General features: G+C 40.0%; 1 protein-coding gene and 1 long non-coding RNA gene across 4 annotated transcripts in view; one reads left to right on the forward strand and one right to left on the reverse strand.

The window, feature by feature from the left end:
* Positions 1-21492, reverse strand: part of LOC130177491 (E3 ubiquitin-protein ligase SH3RF3-like) — a 97997-nt gene that overhangs the window by 25627 nt on the left and 50878 nt on the right. For 2 of the 3 annotated variants that reach the window (XM_056389309.1, XM_056389308.1), the window contains exons 2-3: positions 13717-13992; positions 10361-10456 (exon numbers count right to left, since the gene is read on the reverse strand). In XM_056389309.1, coding sequence (XP_056245284.1) covers positions 10361-10456; positions 13717-13992 — 372 coding nt within the window. The remainder of the gene's footprint in view (positions 1-10360; positions 10457-13716; positions 13993-21492) is intronic. The other variant, XM_056389310.1, reaches the window with a different exon arrangement.
* LOC130177492 (uncharacterized) lies at positions 4855-7137 on the forward strand. The gene is made up of 3 exons (XR_008829025.1): positions 4855-5453; positions 6071-6176; positions 6672-7137. It is a non-coding gene; the product is annotated as an uncharacterized LOC130177492 (long non-coding RNA).

The following is a 21492-nucleotide window of genomic DNA, read 5'->3' on the forward strand; positions in this document are numbered from 1 at the left end:
AGCGACAGTTTGTATCTAGCTTGTTCAGATTTGCTAAATTCAAATTAAGTCATGCTAAAATACATTTTCAAAAAACTTCTTGAGTATCTTAAATTATGTATTATGTTTGAAACAGACATCACATGCAAATATAACTTTTTTTTTAATAGAAATCTTTAGTCATGTATACTATAGGCACACTACATGGATATCCTGGGTCATGAAACCTGGTCTTTAAAACAGGCCTGCGTGCGTGTGTGCACACACACACACACACACACACACACACACACACACACACACACACACACACACAGACAGAGGCCAGTATTTAACAGGGACACATGAACTAATACATTGACAGACAACATCAGCTTCAGCCCTCCAACAAATTTACATCGCAATCATGTCTGCTTAACGTGACCTCAAACTCCTGAACAATCCCTGGAGAGAAAGTCAAGCGTTTCTGTCTCTCTCCATGTGTGTGCGCGTGTGTGTGTATGAGAGAGAGCGTACAGGACTGACCTGTCTCAGCTCAGTGTTGGTGATGTCGCATTTCCATATTAATAGATATGCTAATCAAATCCAAATCATATGCTAATGAGCTTGATGGATTGATGCTGCAGATATAACTCAGTTTACTCTCATGAGGCAGAATAGAGGACACAAACACACGCGCGCGCGCGCGCGCACACACACACACACACAAAAGGAAAGTGTGGCAACACACTCATGCACTCAAAAACTTAACTCCAGTAACTTTTACCCATATGTGCCTCCACATACCAACATACAGTACATAGTTGCCAGTCACACACAAACAGTCACACTCACACTGCTGTGTCACTTTCTCTTTAACTACCAATGCTTCAGTGCCCGGTCATGCTGCAGTAAAGGAGATAAGGGAGAGGGAGAGAGAGAGAGATGTTGTTGATAGAGACAATTCTTCTTTCGGAGCTTTTGGCCGAATGAAATCTCCAAGGTCATCTATTATGTGTTGAGCTAACTGTACTCTGTGTACTCTGCGTCTTTTGGAGGGTGAGTGCTCTCCAGGTAATACTGAGGCTCGAGCTGATGAGCTTATTTCTGCACTGCGAAAAGGGTCAGCCAGCAAGATACATGCATGCCTATGCACACAGCCATACACACACATAACCAGTGGCAGGTGTGTGCCTACTCCCTTCTGCTGCAGAGACTGTGGAACAGATAAAGTGAGTGAGAAAGAAAGATAGAAAGTGGGAAAGACAGTGGTGTACTTATTGTTATAATGTGTGACCCAAACTCATACCAAACCTGTCAATTACAAAACAAACCTAAACAAGTCTGTCCCAAACTAATCACCTATTTACATGAAACAACCTCACTTATGCCAAACATCCACACTCAACTCAAACTCACCTACACTGACCTCACATCCTCCTGAACCCACACTGGATCTTACAACAGCGATCCTAAACTTATACAACACAATCCAACCCACTCAGCACACCCACTCAAAGTCAAGTTTGATACATGTGTATGTCAAAACAACATAAATCCACTTGTGTAAAGGGTTGAAATGTGCATTAAAATGAGGTACCTCTATAAATTGTTATTTTCATTCCTAGATAATCCTAGCAGAGGCCAGTAACATTTGCATATAAATATCAACGCTGCGTTTACTTTCTTCACTGACAAAGATGAAAATGAAGAGACTGCATCAATCAAAGCTCAGCTTTGACTAGGGAAGAGATATGGGGCAAGATGAGACAGAGAGAAAAACAAAGAGAGAAGGTGACGGAGATGAGAGAGGAAGAGCAGGTACTGCCCACTGTGCCCAGGATAGGATTAGCATCATGTCTCTGTGCTTTTCAATACAAACAAAAACTAACTGACCTGATCACATTAAAACAATGTAGGCATTATTACCAAAGAGACATATGTTCTTTTAAGTGGCGCCTATAGACGTACTGTAACAACAACACAAGGCAACACATTTTTATAATTCAAGTCCAAAATGATACAAACTAAAACACAAAGATGAAATAAAGTAAGTGTTGTCTTCTGTATTTCCAGATTGCAGTGTGGATCATTCATTGCCACATTTAAAGGTTCTGTAAAAGAGATTAAACAATTATATAGCAGCAAACAACTATTTCCTACTATTTTGTAGAACAATGTTTTTACCTAAAAAGAAACAGATAAGACCAGAGTACAAGCGGACTGCCCGTGGGGACAAGCGGTTCAATACACCGTTATCAAACATCCATCAGTGCCATTCGTATGGCCGCCCATCAGGTAAGTCCAAGGCTGAATTTCTTGCCAAGTCTGTCCATAATGTTACATGTCTGTGTTCATTAGTGACTGGTTACAGTAGGCATTATAACGTTAGCTGACTTGCTGTTACCGATATTATGAATTTGTTTGTCAAATGTTGCTAATGCTAGCTAGCTTACCGCCTGCATTGCTGTGGAACATATCACAGCAATGTTAGCATGGGCTAATGGTTGTGGCTAGATCGTTTTGTTCTTGGCTCTCATGTGTACAGCGTAACTTTATTCAGTTGTACTTCTTGTTGTGTGTTTCGTTGATGAGGCTGGATTGTTTAAAGAACCTTTAACCTCATGTATTACAGCTTCGCAGATAATATATGTTGCTGCCCACTGACATGGTTTTAAAGCTATTTTTATCCATTTTTTCCTTCCAAATGTCTTAAAATGCATATATTTAGATAAGGGCCTCAAAACCCCTCTGGTAAACTCAGTTTTTGGACCTTGGTATTTCTAAAACCCTGCTGACAGCCATAATTTCAGTCACCGTTCATTATACAATGAGAACAAGAAAGCCATATTACTCTGCCCACTACACTGACCAAGGATAACTATATTACAGTATTTAACTATTTAAAAAAATCAAATAAGACCTCAGTGGAATCATGTTTTATTTGCAGAGTTAAGGTAAATTAGTTTTAACAAGTACAGCATAGAAGTAGCATAATAAAACTTAAAGGCACAATCTAGTGATATACAAAGCAGATAGACATAGTATCAAAACTGAAAACTCATGATTAGACTCTCACACTGATTGACTGGTCTTAATACATATAGTTATATTAAACAGTAACTTAGTCTAAGTCATTAAACTTTTGATGTTGATGCTGCTGAGGGTTGCTTTTCCTGTCAGTAAAACTGATCAAAACACTGTAGACAAATAATCATGTTTCAAAACTTATTACATGAGAAACATTATGTAGAAAACTGTATAATATTGTACATTGCTTATAACGTACAATAAAACAGACTACTTGGTATTACTGTTTCAGTATAAGATGCTGAAAATGACTTTCAGTAACACCTTTATGAGTCCAGCTTGTTTGCAATCCTCAGTAACATGACAAGATGTTGATGATGGACCTGAAGCTGATTCACCCTCTGTAGTTGTTTATCAAACTGAACACAATGGTGCTTTGTTTGTCAGCAAACCAACTATTATAATATTAGCTAACTAGCCAAATTACACACTAATATTAAATCATTCTGATACACTGCGAGCACGCTCTGTTCACGAGAACGATTCTTGATACATTTGGTCTCAATGTCCGCTGCAAAGACAGCAGTATCCTCTTCATATGTAGTGACTGCCAATCACTTCACACACGCTCCATATAATTTTGACTTTTTTGATGGCATCCGTATAATCTGCAAACCCCTCATCTCCAATCTGTGTTTTCAGACTGCCAAATATTAACACAAGCTGTCTGCATTCACATCCGAGCTCTGAGACAACAGCCATAAGAGGTACTTCATATCCAGTGAGACACACACACAAATACACACACACACACAAATACACACACACATACACACAGTTCAGAAGAAGTCCAGCTGGGTCCCCCTCATTAGCTTGTCACTGCACGCGCGCGTGCGCGCACACACACACACACACACACACACACACACACACACACACACGCGCTCCTGCACCCCTGCTGTGTCAGAGTGATGGAGAGGTCTAAATTATTGATGCATCTCTATTTAATAGGAACCCCCGTGTCTATCTGTGTGTTGTATTTGTGCTGACTTTTCTCATCTTATGGCTTCATCATCATTACCTAAGAGAGCCGTTTGGTCAACCAGTTCACTTCGGGGACATGACTGGATAACCAAGACTCCAAGGCTGGGTTTGCAGCCATACGTAAGCTCCAAACCCAGACAGAGAGAAAGAGTGTAGAGAGGACAGCATGATTTGAGGTAAGCATGATTTTATGCGTACATCCGTATAGATGTGGATATTAACACATGCGTTTTTGTTGTATAATTGAGTGTTTGTTCTCCTAATAGCAGATGAAAAGCAATATAATGTTTAAAACCAGCAGGAAGGATGAGTCATCCCATTAGTCTCTCTGTCTCTAGTCTCTACATCAATGAATTTTCTAAGATGCAGTGCATGAATACACAGTTTGTACACTGGATCTGACCTTATGATAGTCTTGTTGTCTTGATAAACACACACAAACAAATGCACAGTGGTACTTCCCAGTGTGGGTGAAGCTCATGTCTGTTTGAAAGTTTCATCATTTGTTTTTGGTGTCAGGGCCGCAAGAGAATTGGTTTGTTCACAAATTTGTGGTGATGGAGAGAGAAGAGAAGCCTTAACAACAGCAAGAATGAAGTATTTACACATCATCCTTCCAGTTTCCACCAATGGCTTTTTTACCATGGCTTAAAAAGCCCTAAATGTGATCCAGAGCAAATTGTGCATGATATTTTTTTCTGTTGCGCGAGGATTAAAGTAAACTATATCCCAGTCTTGACAGGCATGGCGCTATGAAAGAAGGTAAAATGTTTGGGGAGTTTGGGTTTTTTAATCCTTTTACCGAGAGGAAATCCCTTAAAGGGGACCTATTATGCAAAATGCACTTTTCCATGGTTTTCTATCAGTAGTATGTGTCCCTGGCGTGTCTACGGACCCCCCAAACATGAGAAAAGTCCATCCTCTCCGTCTTTTGCTTTCTCCACCTTTCAAGAAATGTGTGCTCAAACGAGCGAAATGGAGATTCGCCCCTGGTGACGTCAAGAAGGGCGATGCCCCTCCCCCCGGATGGGTGACGCTCCCCGAGCTAGGTGTGTGTTCCGCCCTCTGAGTCCGTGTTGCAGACGCTATCGTTACTTCCCTCGCGAACACTGGCTTTCGGTAGAACAATGTCGAAGGTACGAGCGAAACACAGTAGTTGCTTTGTTGTTGGCTGCACAAACCAACACAGAAGTCTTTTTTTAATCCCTACGCCCGAGGATCTGAAGACCCAGTGGATTAATTTTATTTTTGATGGAAATGTTCCCGCTCCAACTCCGAAAGTGTTGTACGTGTGTGCTAACCATTTCACCTCGGACTGCTTTCTCAACGAGGGCCAGGACAACGCAGGATTTCCTACAAGTCTCAAGATAAAGCTTGGATCAGTACCGACTGTCTGTGACCCAACTTTGAACTTCGGAGCTGTAAGTTTTACCATTTTATGTTGCTTTACTGTTTGTTCACGAGAGCCTGTTGCGTGTGTTGTTAGCATGGCAGCTAACGTGGCTAACGTTTAGCGTCGTCAACGCGCAGCCGGGTATAGCGGGGTACAGATTGTATGTAATTCTTCTGCTTGGTATCGCCGTGTGACATTGATAAGAGCCACCCTGTTAAATGTATTATATTTTAAAGGCGTTTTAGCTGTCTGTAAAGTCAAGCCGGTAAAATTCAGACTAAAAATAGGCTTTGTACTGATTAGCGTAGGTGTCCGGGCTTGTTTATTAGTGCTGTGAAAGTTATTATTGAGAGTCATGCCCTATAACGGCCGTTTTAACGTTTATATCATGTTCACAGATACAGTGCCTGTAGGGAATATCTAGATAAGCGCAGAGTTAAGGGGATATGTCCAAGGGGATAGTCTATAATACACATTTTTTGCATCTTGCACATATAATGAGCTATTTGCAGCATTTACAAGCTATTGACAACCCAGTTTACACATAATTGAGAGCATCTGTTATCATTCTTGCACTGTTTGCAGCTGTTGCCATAACTACACATTTGAGGAGATGTTGGTGTAATCTCTGTTTCCTCTGTTCAGGCCATCTATACAGCTTCCTGCAACAGGGGATGTTGCATGCCAGACTGACCCACTGCAGGCACACAGTTATCCTTGAAGACTCTTCAGCCTCACATCAGAAGTACAGGTCTGTAGCCATCTGAAGTGCATCTACTTTTGATAAACCTAACAGTCATTTATCAGTCTTGGAATAATGTGCAGGTAAATGAAGCTGTGGTTACTTAGAACTTGTGAGAGTGTGTAGGCTTAGGTTTCTGTCATCATCTGTCACCTGGCTGCCATGTACTACAATGAAAATGCTGACCGACCACAAGCCCAAACAAAAGAAGGTGAACCACTGTTCAAGGTCCAATTTCCAAAAGCCATGAAGGGAGAATGCAGAGCTACACCAGTTAAGACTGAGGCGACATTCTATAAGTGTTATATTATTTTATTTTTCAACCAAAAAATGTTTTGTACACATTGTATTAAATATTGCACATATAATGTTATGACAGTTCCATCAATAACAAAATACAGTAAAGAAAATGTCAGGAGGTTAGAAACAGACTCAGTCATTGTTTTGCAAAAAAAAAAAAAAAGTGAAAAATGTAAAAAAAATCTTTTGTGTTTTATCAAACAGGGAATGTGGTGGACCTCATATTTGAAAAAGTCTTTGTGACCTGGGACCATACACAGAAGCTGCTTTGGCCATCCCCATCCCAGAGGACCTCACTGCACAGTTCGAGCGGCCTGAGAAGGAGGAGGTCATATCCAGCTATGTGTCCCGGTTCTATCATGGGCCAGTCTAAAACCCACATACCGGCCTGTGGCGTCAGGAAACACGGCATGGATGCGTAGGACCACGCAGGCTGGAATGACGACCCAGATTCTGCAACCAAGGAAGCACCAGCTCACAAAGCTCCTATAGGCTAGATACCTGTACTGACTAAAACAACTGGACAGGGCATTTAGTCTTGCAAACATATATCTATGTTGTGTCTCACAATTTTTTTATATGGATCCAGTGAATCCTACAGTTTTTTCATCATCACTGATTATAACTGCCTCATTTGATGTAAATAAATGCTTGATTGTTACTAAAGAAATGACTCCTCTGAATTCATATATTATATGCACACTATCTGCTGATAGAAGAACTTTACAAATCAAAGAGCAGCTAAACTAATTTATTTGAGGGTGTGTTACTCTATTTGTGGTGTGTTATTACCATTGTAAAATTATGTGCACTGAAGTAAAACAAGAAGGTCTAACATCTTTTATTTAGATTGAAACTATGTTTTAACAAAGAAGCAAAACGTACTGGTGTATTCCTCTCAACCGTAAAGGCACAATCTAGTGATATACAAAGCAGATAGACATAGTATCAAAACTGAAAACTCATGATTAGACTCTCACACTGATTGACTGGTCTTAATACATATAGTTATATTAAACAGTAACTTAGTCTAAGTCATTAAACTTTTGATGTTGATGCTGCTGAGGGTTGCTTTTCCTGTCAGTAAAACTGATCAAAACACTGTAGACAAATAATCATGTTTCAAAACTTATTACATGAGAAACATTATGTAGAAAACTGTATAATATTGTACATTGCTTATAACGTACAATAAAACAGACTACTTGGTATTACTGTTTCAGTATAAGATGCTGAAAATGACTTTCAGTAACACCTTTATGAGTCCAGCTTGTTTGCAATCCTCAGTAACATGACAAGATGTTGATGATGGACCTGAAGCTGATTCACCCTCTGTAGTTGTTTATCAAACTGAACACAATGGTGCTTTGTTTGTCAGCAAACCAACTATTATAATATTAGCTAACTAGCCAAATTACACACTAATATTAAATCATTCTGATACACTGCGAGCACGCTCTGTTCACGAGAACGATTCTTGATACATTTGGTCTCAATGTCCGCTGCAAAGACAGCAGTATCCTCTTCATATGTAGTGACTGCCAATCACTTCACACACGCTCCATATAAATTTGACTTTTTTGATGGCATCCGTATAATCTGCAAACCCCTCATCTCCAATCTGTGTTTTCAGACTGCCAAATATTAACACAAGCTGTCTGCATTCACATCCGAGCTCTGAGACAACAGCCATAAGAGGTACTTCATATCCAGTGAGACACACACACAAATACACACACACACACAAATACACACACACATACACACAGTTCAGAAGAAGTCCAGCTGGGTCCCCCTCATTAGCTTGTCACTGCACGCGCGCGCGCGCGCACACACACACACACACACACACACACACACACACACACACACACACACACACACACGCGCTCCTGCACCCCTGCTGTGTCAGAGTGATGGAGAGGTCTAAATTATTGATGCATCTCTATTTAATAGGAACCCCCGTGTCTATCTGTGTGTTGTATTTGTGCTGACTTTTCTCATCTTATGGCTTCATCATCATTACCTAAGAGAGCCGTTTGGTCAACCAGTTCACTTCGGGGACATGACTGGATAACCAAGACTCCAAGGCTGGGTTTGCAGCCATACGTAAGCTCCAAACCCAGACAGAGAGAAAGAGTGTAGAGAGGACAGCATGATTTGAGGTAAGCATGATTTTATGCGTACATCCGTATAGATGTGGATATTAACACATGCGTTTTTGTTGTATAATTGAGTGTTTGTTCTCCTAATAGCAGATGAAAAGCAATATAATGTTTAAAACCAGCAGGAAGGATGAGTCATCCCATTAGTCTCTCTGTCTCTAGTCTCTACATCAATGAATTTTCTAAGATGCAGTGCATGAATACACAGTTTGTACACTGGATCTGACCTTATGATAGTCTTGTTGTCTTGATAAACACACACAAACAAATGCACAGTGGTACTTCCCAGTGTGGGTGAAGCTCATGTCTGTTTGAAAGTTTCATCATTTGTTTTTGGTGTCAGGGCCGCAAGAGAATTGGTTTGTTCACAAATTTGTGGTGATGGAGAGAGAAGAGAAGCCTTAACAACAGCAAGAATGAAGTATTTACACATCATCCTTCCAGTTTCCACCAATGGCTTTTTTACCATGGCTTAAAAAGCCCTAAATGTGATCCAGAGCAAATTGTGCATGATATTTTTTTCTGTTGCGCGAGGATTAAAGTAAACTATATCCCAGTCTTGACAGGCATGGCGCTATGAAAGAAGGTAAAATGTTTGGGGAGTTTGGGTTTTTTAATCCTTTTACCGAGAGGAAATCCCTTAAAGAAACTTCAGTTACAAACAGCATTGCTATTGCAATTTGCATTTCTGGGGCAATTAAATGTTTATTCCAACAGATCAAATATACAGACGACACCATATAAAAACATAATGTCGGGCCACAGTGGAGTTTAACAAAAATCCCATCATGTTTGACACCAAATAATGAACACGCAGTAAACCTGTGGTTTGCATGAAATTCCAATATCTATGCATGTACCCTCCGTTTATACTAAAATCGGAGAGTGTTCCAACTCCACTTAACCCAGGTCAGTAAGACATTTTTAAAAGCAGGTCAAACAGTGCAGAGAAACCCATTTAGACCAACTTCAGACACAGTCACTGTGTCATCTGAAAGGCCTACAGAGTAAGAGCAGTAGAAGCAGACGTGTAAGGCTAGAAATAGAAAGAAAAGAATGGTGATGAAAACAGTTAATCAAGGGCCTTGTTACTATCTAATGATCCAGTCATTGTAACCATGTCCTCTCTTACAGCTTGACCTCAAATTTAGGCTCAAAGTGTCGCTCCTCTCAGCACAGGTGGTTCTTAGGCTGGTGTCAGCAAATAATAAATAATGCAATAGTTACCAATGAAGCTGTTTTCACCATTTATCAAAAAAGTTTTGCTTTATAGCAGGAGTACCTCTGGTAACACCATGTGCATGTAAAACTGACTCAGAATACCATTACGGTCAAATATATTTGAAACCAGGTAGCATTGATTTATTATTTGACTGTATTTTGTTTTTAGAACATGACTTTTTCATTGGTAACTCCTGTGAATGACAAGGAAACCAAACAGGACTGATATCCTACATTTTTGTCACACTTTCAGTGGATATCATCAAAGCTGTGGTAAAGCCTCTACTTGTACGAAGAAAACATTTCCCTCGTTTCTCATCAAAGTACACAGGATGTACTTTACCCTAGAACAAACTAAAGGTTTTCTGTGTCTCCAAATTAGCTGAATGATAAAAGAAAATACTGTAATACAGGTGTTGTCCTGTAACATCACATTTACAGCTCCTTCCGTAATAACTTGATATGTGAGTGTTGCGAGTGTGTGTGTATGTTCGTCTGTGTGTTTACCTCCACATAAAGAATAGGGAAGATACCAATCTTGTCTCCCAGCATGCCCTCTGCCCAGTTCTCGTCCACTCGCCTGATTACTGTCAGTACCTCATCCTGGAGAGAGAGGAAATGATTGAGACCACGCACAAACAAAATGTTTTATTTTGTCTGCCTTTAAAAACAAAGGAACAAATAAATAAATAAATGTAATTCTTACGCATTAACCAGTTTTGGATCAGAACGTGGTCAAAACAGAAAGCATCTTTGAAAGTGCATGTTTGGTGTCCAATAGACTTCTGGATGTTCAGATCTCTTCTACATTGGTCAAATCAAATCAGCTCCAGGTAAAACTTTAATCAATCTGATGTGCCTCTGTTCGACTGTCAAACCAAGAAATGATGCCAAGGGTTAAAAAAAAACAAAAAAACCACACTGATGTTTCATGTTGCAGCCCATTAACTCCAATACTTTTCGAAGGCATACAAACATTTTTAGATTAATAGGAAGTTACTGGTTTCAGTTCATTTCAGTTGGTTTCATTTCAAATGTTAATCAATTACCAGTTTCTCAGTTGAGTTCATGACAGACATCGCTGCTCATTCTTCCTGTACACAGACCCACTGCGTACTGTCGCATTCAAGCATATTAAGAAGCAGCATCATCTCTTTCGATATTTGTGTCCTTGTTCTGCATAACTTTGTTGCAGCAGTGTGAAATCTGAGCTAAAACTGGTTTGGTGAAAATCAAACTGTGGAAAAATGAAAGGACTGCTTGCAAAATTTTTATATACTAAGGTGAATATAGAATAATCTGTTTTTTTGCAAAGAGATACTCACTGAGACTCTGTATAGACTTCAGTACGGCAACCCAAAGAAACACTGGCATTGATCAGCTAAGCTATTAGCAATCAACTGTCTTATAATATTAAAAACACACTGTCAAATGACAGTCATGTCTCCTGGATACAATATCAGTACTGTGTCACCTTGCAAAGTGGGAATAGGTTAGGATGTCTATATGCTTACTTATGCCTATACACAGATGATATAATATTCTCAGCAATATTATATCCATCACACATGGGAAAATATTGTGACCCTTGTTCTCACACACACACACACACACACACACACACACACACACACACACACACACACACACACACACACACACACACACACACACACACACACACACACACACACACACACACACACACACACACACACACACACACACACACACACACACAGACCTCATCATGAAAGTATTTTTCCCTCTGCTGCTCCTCTCCTCATGTAAATATGAGGTTCTTGGTTAGGCCATTAGGGATGGCAGCGATAATGCTGGTAAATGACTGTGTATTAGTCATACTGAGTAATTACCTCTCACACTGAGAAAACAATATCACGCACACTTGTTCTGCATGACAACATGCATGCAACACAGCACAAGGTTCATGCGTCTCTGTGTGAGAGTATGGCTTCGTATAATCCTCAGTCATTAACCTGTTGATTAGTTTAGCCCCAAAACACAAAATAATGTCAACTACGGACGCCTCATCATTATCTGTTAATCTGGATGTAGAGGGCAGTGTGTTTGTGACCATTGCAGTGATCAGACTGAAAAGATCTACAGTGAATTGTATAGTACAATCAGTGTAATTTAACAACCTTTCTCTCTCCCTGTTCACAGACACATTTAGTGCAGAGACAGAGTGGTTGTGTCGAGCGTTGAACTGTAGCATAAATGAGCCTGTGTAACAGCAGGAACAAAATGATAAGGTTTGAGGAACGGGACAGTACAGGGAATACAAATTGCTCTTTACACCGGGACTGAGTGTCTTCTTTCATCTTGTCTTTGTCTCTTCATCTCCATCCTTTTCAAAGTATAATTTCAGTGATACAAGTGACTAATGGGGCTTGAAACATCAACTACTCACGTCATCCACCTCATGTATAACAATGATAGAGGTCTGGTCGCGTTCAAAATTTTGGTCTCAGTCTGAAACAATCCATGGAATACCTACTGAAATGTGACTTATGTAAATTAATTTTCACAAACAAAGAGAAGGGACGTGAAGTTTGTCAGACTGAGGATAATTAGTCCTACTCCTAAAGGCAGTCAACCTTTACAGATCCAAAGAGAGAGAGAAACCAAAACTGGCAGCAGCATGATGCTCTACTAATAAACAAGCAGCCTTGTTATGTCAGAAAGAGCATAAATACATGTCCTCTCCAGTTCTCCAGTTCACACTTTCCATCTTCTGTCAAAAAACACAATTTTCTCCTGCCATGATGATGATACGCTGCATGATTAGATCTGAGAGTGAGTTTGTTCCTTCCAGCATTAGACATACAAACATCCAGTGTTGACACACAGACCTGAGATCTGTACAAATACAGCAGGAACCTACCTGACCTCATTTGACTGAATATAATTTGGACCTGGCCAAAATTGAGTCCTGGGTTGCGGTTTCGGTTACTAGGAACCATGTAGAAACTATTTACAGCCATGTTGTTTAAAAACGCCAAGTCCTCATGCAGACTGGTTGCTCTTGGGAAACTTTTGCAGGCAGCAGCTGCTGCTGTATATAATCTCCACCCTTGAAATACCTAATATCAGACCCACCAATTATATCAGACCAACTTCAGCCACTGAAGTTTTAACAATACACAAAATCAGAAACACTGTGAAACAGGTAGAATAAACTAAAACAACACACCAGTATAAGAACAGCTTGATGCAACTGTCAACATATACTCATCTGATTTTCAGAGTTACTCCTGCTGTTTTGAGTTTTTCTTTTGTAGCCACTGAAAAACTATTTTAGCTGACCACAGGTCTGTCTGGTGACGTTCATGTTAATGTATTATACTTATTGTCCATAACACATATATTACCACATTATGTCAAACAATCTGAAGAATGTCAAGAGTAGCGGAATTTTAAAAGCAGTGGATCTCTTACTACCTTGGATGTGAAGTCCAGTCACAAATGTTCAAGCAAAATGTGGAGTTAAAGGTGAAAACTCGAGTGTGTGTGGGAAGGCACCATGCAGAGCTCAGCAGCTGTCGTGTACTTTTTTACCCTATTTAAAATGGCTCTGGTTTACATCTGAAGAGAAGAGTCAGTACTAATAAATTATTAGTGTCCTACAAAGACCCAGCCTGGTTTAACACCACAGATAAGTGTTTGCTGCTACTTTGGTATTTATGCTGTTGTAAATTCTGAGTACATCCATTCCTCAAATCTCTATACTGATTCATCCATGCAGCCTTTCCATATTTCTATGTTACTATATTTGTTCTGTCTGATGTAAAAATAGTGTCCTCAGGAGAGTAGAGATTGTGTACAGGGTGTGTGTGTGTTACCTTGCTGAAGGCCAGACAGTCTTTATCCTGATCTTTGTCTTTGACCTCAAAGTCGTACAGTGCTTTGCCCTGGGGCGGAGTCTGACTCAGGGGACGCAACAACTGGATGTAACTCGCAGGCAAGAAACCATGGCAACCGTTGAGCTCGCCATGGTACCAGTTGTCATCCACCTTGCGTCGTAGGATGATGATGTCACCCTTGGAAAACTGGAGATCGCCTGGTTCTTTTCCCTCGTAGGAGTAGAGGGCCTTACCACAAGGCAGAGCTGGGATATTCTGAAAAACATACACACGTACAAAGACTTATTGTACAAGCAAAACACTTTTTAATACCTTGGTGTGAAGACAGAGAAGAGGTTCAGACATCACTGGTAAGTACAGGCTTAGCTGCAATGTTTCAAATTTAATGATGTTGGTAGCTCTTCAAGGTTCTTATGAAACCGTCTGAGAATGAAAAAGATCATTCTCATATCCACACTAAAACCATAATCTGTATGATTAGTAATCAGAACACAAGACTTAAAGGAATAGGGACCACTGGGTTAGAGAATTCACACGCTGCTGTTTTGGAGACACTTGTGTTTTGCTCCTGAATTTCAACTTGCTATTTCCTGTGGGCAGAGGAGATTACCTGCCTGTTATTTTAAACTACACTAGAAAACAGGAGAACAGGAAGTTCTTCTGCACTGCTGCCCCACATAGTGATTAACATAAAAGGTTAGGTGACAGGTGTATTTTTACATACACATCTTGCATAGAGCAGCATTAAGTGCATTTTGAAACCTCTACGGAGGAGTAAAAGCATTGCTGTCAAGCATTAGTGCCACTGTGTCGAAATGATGCCAGATAACTACACCTCGTAAACCTTGGGGTTGACAATTTCCTGAGTTGACTGTGAACTGCTGTTTCATTATATTCCTTCTATTAAGGGGCTGGAAAAGGTGCCTTTGTGCCATAGCTGGAAAAACTTGGTTCGAAGTCTGTTATGTGACAGTAAAAAACAGACCGTATCTGACTTTTGTACTGTTGTGTCTGTTTGTATTGTTCTCAACTCTCAATTTTACATTTGTGGCGCCCCATATTAGAAGGATGGTTCAAATGAGGCAGTGACTCCTGCAGTGATCAGTAAATTAATTGGGGAAAAAAACTGCCCAGGGGGCAAACTGGTTTTGTAGCAACTCACAACAGTGGAAAATCCAATATATTGCTCTGGAGGCAAATTTGTAGAGCATGGATAGTTGGATATGTGCTCCAAGTTTCATTTTATTCCCCTCAGCAGTATGTGAGATATGACTGGTTATTAAAATGTTTGCCAGGTAATTGCTGCTCCCACCTTGGGCAAAACACAGTAATTTTGAAAATGCCAGAGTGGCGTGATGCATGACTCCCTGGAGTTTCATCAAAATCAGCTCCACAGTGTCTCACTTATCACAAGTCAAGGGCAGACACATGCTGACCCATTTACCCCACCCAAACTGATTTCTTACATGATGCCATACTTGTGTGGAAAGTATCAAAATGATGCATTCAACTCAGTTCATATTAAAGGTCTATTAACAACCAGTTCAGTGCCAGTTTTCAGTTTACTGCTCATTAACAGTGATTGCTGGACAGTGATTGTCCAATAGCTCAGCAATCCTAATTACACAGCAGGCTTGTAAAGCACTACGGTAGAGACCCAATTAAGTCTGCATAATGCGTTTGCTAAGTTCAACCCCATTCATTTTCTATGGGATATGAGTCAGTCGCTGGTAAGGCAACCTCCTCGCTGGCTTGTGAGCGTTGTGATGAGTGAGGAGTGCGATGTTGCACCATTTGTTCACTTCCAGTGGGTTTTCTCCAAATTTTGAAGAGGTGTGTACGGGGATGTAACTATACTTGGCACAGAGCGGGTTTGCCTGCTCTAACCTGAACTGTGAGCATTAGCATTAGCATAATAGCTTGCTACTGTACAGAAATGATTGATAAGTACTTACAAGGTCAAAGAGGTTATCATTAACTAACTATTACATTAGTTATGGGGTCATTTCCATGTCTACTACATATATCATCAAGCTCATGAAATTGTGTTGGCGACTGCTGTTATTTCAGGTGAGAAAACTGAAGTTGCGAAGCCTGCGTTTGTCCAGCTCTGTCTGAAATCAAGGTGCCATTGTTTCAAAATTAGTTTCAAAAGGATTTCAACTTTGTCAGGCATTGCAACGATAACTTAAGGTGAGTGGGGCATCAATGAACATGCACTTGAATCAAACTGGATCAATTTCATTATATAAGATGGAATCAGTGTGTATCTTTTTTTCTAATGAAAAGGCCCCAATCTACCGCCAGATGACATAAAAACGGAGACAGACATTCAGCAAAACAGCCCACTTACATTCACATTCTGTGTTCAGCACACGTTTTAAATACCGCACATTTTCTTGAAGGAGACAGGTATTAATAGGGAATTTATCTTAAAGAAGATCAAGGTAAACAAACAGCAGCGGTAACACAAGAGAGGATGTATGAAAGAAAAATGTCTTTTCTTCACCTCTTCACAGAGAAAGTGTTTACAATAGCACTAACAGATACACACTTTTGAGTACACACACACTTTTTATACACTCACATACAGACTGATTCTCCCTAGATGCTACACTGAAGAGATAAGCCTGAGGCACCACTGCCTGACTGTACTGGGATCAGTGGTGATGCAAGAAGAGGAAACACACACATATACACGTACGTACACACAAACAACAATAACAACAACAGATAACAAAAAAAAAAAAAAAACACAGCACTACTGTGGGCTTTACTATTACTCTTGCTACTAGTGATATTACAATTAATATGAATAAAACTGCAACTTCTAAGTTCTGTTCCCAGCAGGAAAAAAAGCCTCATTCAAAAATCCCAGTCCCATTTATAACTACGCTAATAACAACAAATTAGAGACCATCTTGCAGTGGGGTCACACCAACTGTGAGGCCCGACAATATGTTGATAGTCCGACCCATGAGAACTCAGTAGTTATTATTGCATTATTGCATGACTAATCAGTGGTTATTACTAAGTTATTGCATGAGAACTCAGAACTCATGGGTCAGACCACATTCATCCATGTATCCATCCACACAACACAAACTACACACCTGTGAAGTTTCGGCATGGTTGCATGGTTCTGACGCTATTGTAGTGACAAAATCTATCCACAGACAGACAGACATACAAACACCTGCCAAAGTAGTCATAACTTCTGCCCAGATAATGTTCACAGGTAACATTTTTTGTGAGTGAAGAAGGTGCTACATTTTTGTTCCACAGAGTGGTTGATGGGTTGCCATGCTAGACTGTGGCCTTACAAAACGCAGGACTTTGACATCAGATACCATGGATGGCATCTGAGTTCCTCCTGTGGTTTAAGGCAACAAAAGCACTTTGGATAACAGTAGGAAAAGATTGTAGTTTCAGTTAAATGCCACTAAAGTAAAGACCAACTTTCCCTAACCTTAACCACTTGCTGTGGGTGCCTGAACATAACCATGTTGAGCAGCAACCTTAACTCCCTCTATTGCGCTGCTGGGGTTTGTTTGAATGAGGCAATCAACAGCAGCTCCGCCGGAACAGCTGGGAGTGAAAGCCCCACCAAAAGAAAAGGTAACGTCCTAAAGGCTGCTGGAGGGCCTAATCAGGGAGCTGCTGCAGTTTGCTGCTCAATGCTGGGGGAAAGGGAGGTCGCTACGCTCTGTCTCCTGAGGGCTTCATCTAAAACTGGGGACGGACTGCTGTCTAACACTTCTCTGAGCCTGGGGCAGGCAGGTCAAGCTGCATGTAGGAGGCCTCTACTTAAAAACTAGAAACATCCCACCTGAATCTAAATGATGTTGTTTGTGTGCTTTTCTAGTTATAACCCTATCTCTAACTGATTAATGTGCACCACTAGTGGTGTCACTCTCCACCACACATAATGGGCCTTTTAACAATCAACAGATGCCTTCAGCCTTCAAGTTTCAAATGGAAACATTCTTCTTCTATGGGTTGAAATGTGAATTATTGCTACATAAGACATAGGCGAGAGACGACATATTGCCACTTTAGTGGAATGTTGGCTGTTCAAATATAAAATAAAATAAGACAATATTACACCTTAGATTTTAGGGAAAAGAGACATTTGTGAGACTCAAAAGATGTGCTGAAATGACAAATACAAAATTTAATAGTGCATGTACTTTCTCCTCTTTCCTGTCTCCTCATCTTAACTTTTCTTTCGTCCTCGCTCTTTTCCCCTCTGCCACTTTTGTTCTACCTGCTGAGCTACTGGAGCGGCTGTTGCAGTATTAGCGCTTTGGTTAGAGTCTTAACAGCACTGTAAAAGCCCTTTACCACATGTACCTTACTCCATAAATGTTCTGCCAAGTTTACTCATTGGCATCATGTTTGAAAAGGACCCTGAGTCACTGTAAACTTCTCTCTAAGAATTTGCCAGGACGTGGCAACATTTCTGTAACTCTTCCTTTATGGCTCGAGTGAGAACATACAGCGGAGCACCAACATAAACAGATACTGCACACACAAGCTTATAATGGTCTAGACAATGTACATATTTACCACACACTATAGGTTACTATAAATATGTGCATCCTGTGTCACCTTCTTAAGACAGCAGTGTAATAAACTTAACATGCAATTATCATTTATATGCACAAAGATATAAAAGCCATTGGAGAATAAACCAATTCCAATGAATAAACCAATTCCAGCTACAATTTTGTAGAGGAAATATATTTAAAGCTGTCTTATCCTTGAATATATTTATTTTTTTGTTGCAGAGCAGGGTAAAAAAATCTTCTTGGAAATCCACCATAGAAAATTACATTCTACATACACAACGTCATCAAAGCTTGCAGCTTTAATTGAACTTTTCACAGCATGACAAACCAGGAAAAATGCTTTACCTACAGATTCAACGGCAAGCGAGTGTATTAGGAATTAAACGAAAGCCGAACCTTATCTATGATGTCTTGTTAAATGTTAAGTGCGGTTTCTCGGTTGCTGTCTGTCAGGCTGTGTCAAGCAAGCAACATAATTCTGTCATGAATGAATGATAAAACTGAGGAGACAAGTTGGGGCGCTGAGGCAATCATCAGCCATTTTCCATGAAGTTTTAAATCCATCACTGAAGCAGCGTCTGAGATAAATGAAAACACTCTTCTTTGAACGTGCCATTACTTTCGAACTCAGTGTTTTCCTGTTTTCCAGAGCTGCCACCACAGTGAGAGGAGAAACTAATCTCTCCAGAGCAGAGCAGTCATTTCATGTGTGAAGAGAGAGAAGTTGTGTGAATGACAAAAACAGGACTGTTTCATCGCGCAAGTGTGAAAAGAGTTTTTTTTTTTAACTGTTGTACCTGTCAGCAGCACAATATTATCATCAGCTATAACACACACACACACACACACACACACACACACACACACACACACACACACTTATTCAGAAGGCTCTGTCACCCCTGTGGTGCAGTAATTAGTGTTTGTGGATCCCCGTAATGGACAGAAGGTAGGTGTGTGTGTGTGTGTGTGTGTGATAGAGTGTATGTCCCCTGCCCTTAGGGAGATACACACACAAGCACACGAGTCCCTCCATCAACCACCACTGAGATTCCCATCTGTTCAGGTCTCTCAGTGTAGCCATAAGGTACAGGGAGGAGATTTGTCCAACATGGGACTGACTGCTCCATTCAGCCAGGCCCCTATGAGACACATTAACGCACACGAGGTTTGACCCAGCACAGTGCATGGTTTGATTAAATGTCCGACGTGCACCTTTTCAAGCAAACACTATGATTTAAATCAGGAATTAGCTGATCAAACAATCTAAGTCAGTTCAAGCATTCAATACCAACCTTCAGTGAGTCACAGTTTTTGATGCTGATATCCGGATGCGTTCAGTTCGGTACTGAAAATGTTTTTCCTTCTTGGTGTATTTATGTCTCTCACTACCTCCCTGAAACTAGATAAATTCATTCTTAACCAACCTCTCACACTGTCATGACACAACTATCAATTACCAAGAAAGTCTAATGTCATATCAAATAGAAAACATAGCACAGGTGTTTCTCTGATGCTTGGGCATAAGTGTTAAGCACAACAGCATCACAGTGACCTATCTGGACTAAGAGGACAAAAAATATACATACAAATTGTATTTGTTTTCTCCTGTATGAACACAAACACACATACACATGCACACACGCAAAGAGATTGTAAAAGCCCACTCTGTTTTTGGAAATGTAAGAAGATTACACAATTTTCAGGCAAATATACATGCATGCACAAACACACACACATACACACACACAGGATTAAAGTCTGCATGTGACACACTCACACTCACGCTCACACTCACGCTGAGCTTATTAAATCAATAATTAACAGCCACTCTCGGCTCTGTGTACGTGAGAGGCAATAAGAAGCAGTTTCATCTGCTGGGACAATACGCTTCAACACCCACCACTCTTATCATTGCGGATCTATAGTGACACCTCTCACCATATGTATTCATCCATTATAGACTGGCAGAGGATTCAGGAAACCCAGGAGTATATGTGTATTACTGGTCTTTACTTTTAAAGTGATGCCATGGGAAACGGTGCAACAGTAGGAACTAATGAAGGCAATGCTCATATTTTCGAGACTGAAAGCTTTTTTTCTCGTTTGCTTTTGTTTTGATTGTTTTTGTGAGGGGAAAAGCCTCTGGCACATAACTTCAAACTATGAAGCACTTTTTAAAGTAGTTAGGATGACACACTGAGAGCACACTGATAGCTATATCAAGAAAAGTGAAATAACACTGTTAGGTTGAAGACAGTTAAGACTAAAAAGCCTAATTTATTAATGCAAAAGAAGAAGATGATGAAAAAAAGTTTCTCACCAACAGTGCAGGATTTTTTCCTCTCATTTGTACAAACTCACAAATAGATGAGCGGACAAAAATGTAAAATATGATGCAAAAGGTTTGCTGTGCCTCTGTAACAATTTCCTCATAGAGTCACCTTTTTGTGTCACTACATAGCCAGGCTGACTTCTCTTTAAGATACTGAATAAAGATAGTTAACTGGACTGAAAATTAGCCGAATATGTACATAAAAAGCTTTGTGCCTAGTACATGCTCTCAAGTAGATTCATTTCTTCTAGAGAACCATTTACAGATGTGGTTTAAAGAGCCTTTCACAGAGTATAGTGGCTCATCCTCTCTTATTTTAACAATTTTATTTTTCCAATTCACTTAAGGTATATCTATGTTTTCTGGTGAGTCATCTGGTTAAACACCATATCATATTGAACAGAGTAAAGCACAAAAATACATCTACATATTTTTGGTCACTTGAGGATTCTTTCAAATATTGTGTCTCACTTTGAACAAATGATTTTAAATACACATAAATAACTGTAGTTTTATAATTAAAAATCCAACTCCAACATTAGACATAAATTCAACTTGAAAACAATCTCCTTAGCTGAGACAATTGCTAGTGTTGCTTTGGACTTTGGGAAGAGTTAATAATGTCACCCATGAGAGCTGCAATCTTTATGCAGCTACTATAGTTACTGCATATCCCCTGTGGCCAAATTATGAAGGCAAAAGCTTCGATGTGTGGATTTTACTTACCTCATATTACCGAATGACAGTAATTGTAGCACACACAACACACACAGGACTCATTATATTACAACCACGTTAAAAAAGTAAAACTGTGTTGGTCCATTCACTTATTTTATGTTATGAAATAGG

This window comes from Seriola aureovittata, chromosome 11, assembly GCF_021018895.1.
Source record: "Seriola aureovittata isolate HTS-2021-v1 ecotype China chromosome 11, ASM2101889v1, whole genome shotgun sequence".
NCBI lineage: Eukaryota > Metazoa > Chordata > Actinopteri > Carangiformes > Carangidae > Seriola > Seriola aureovittata.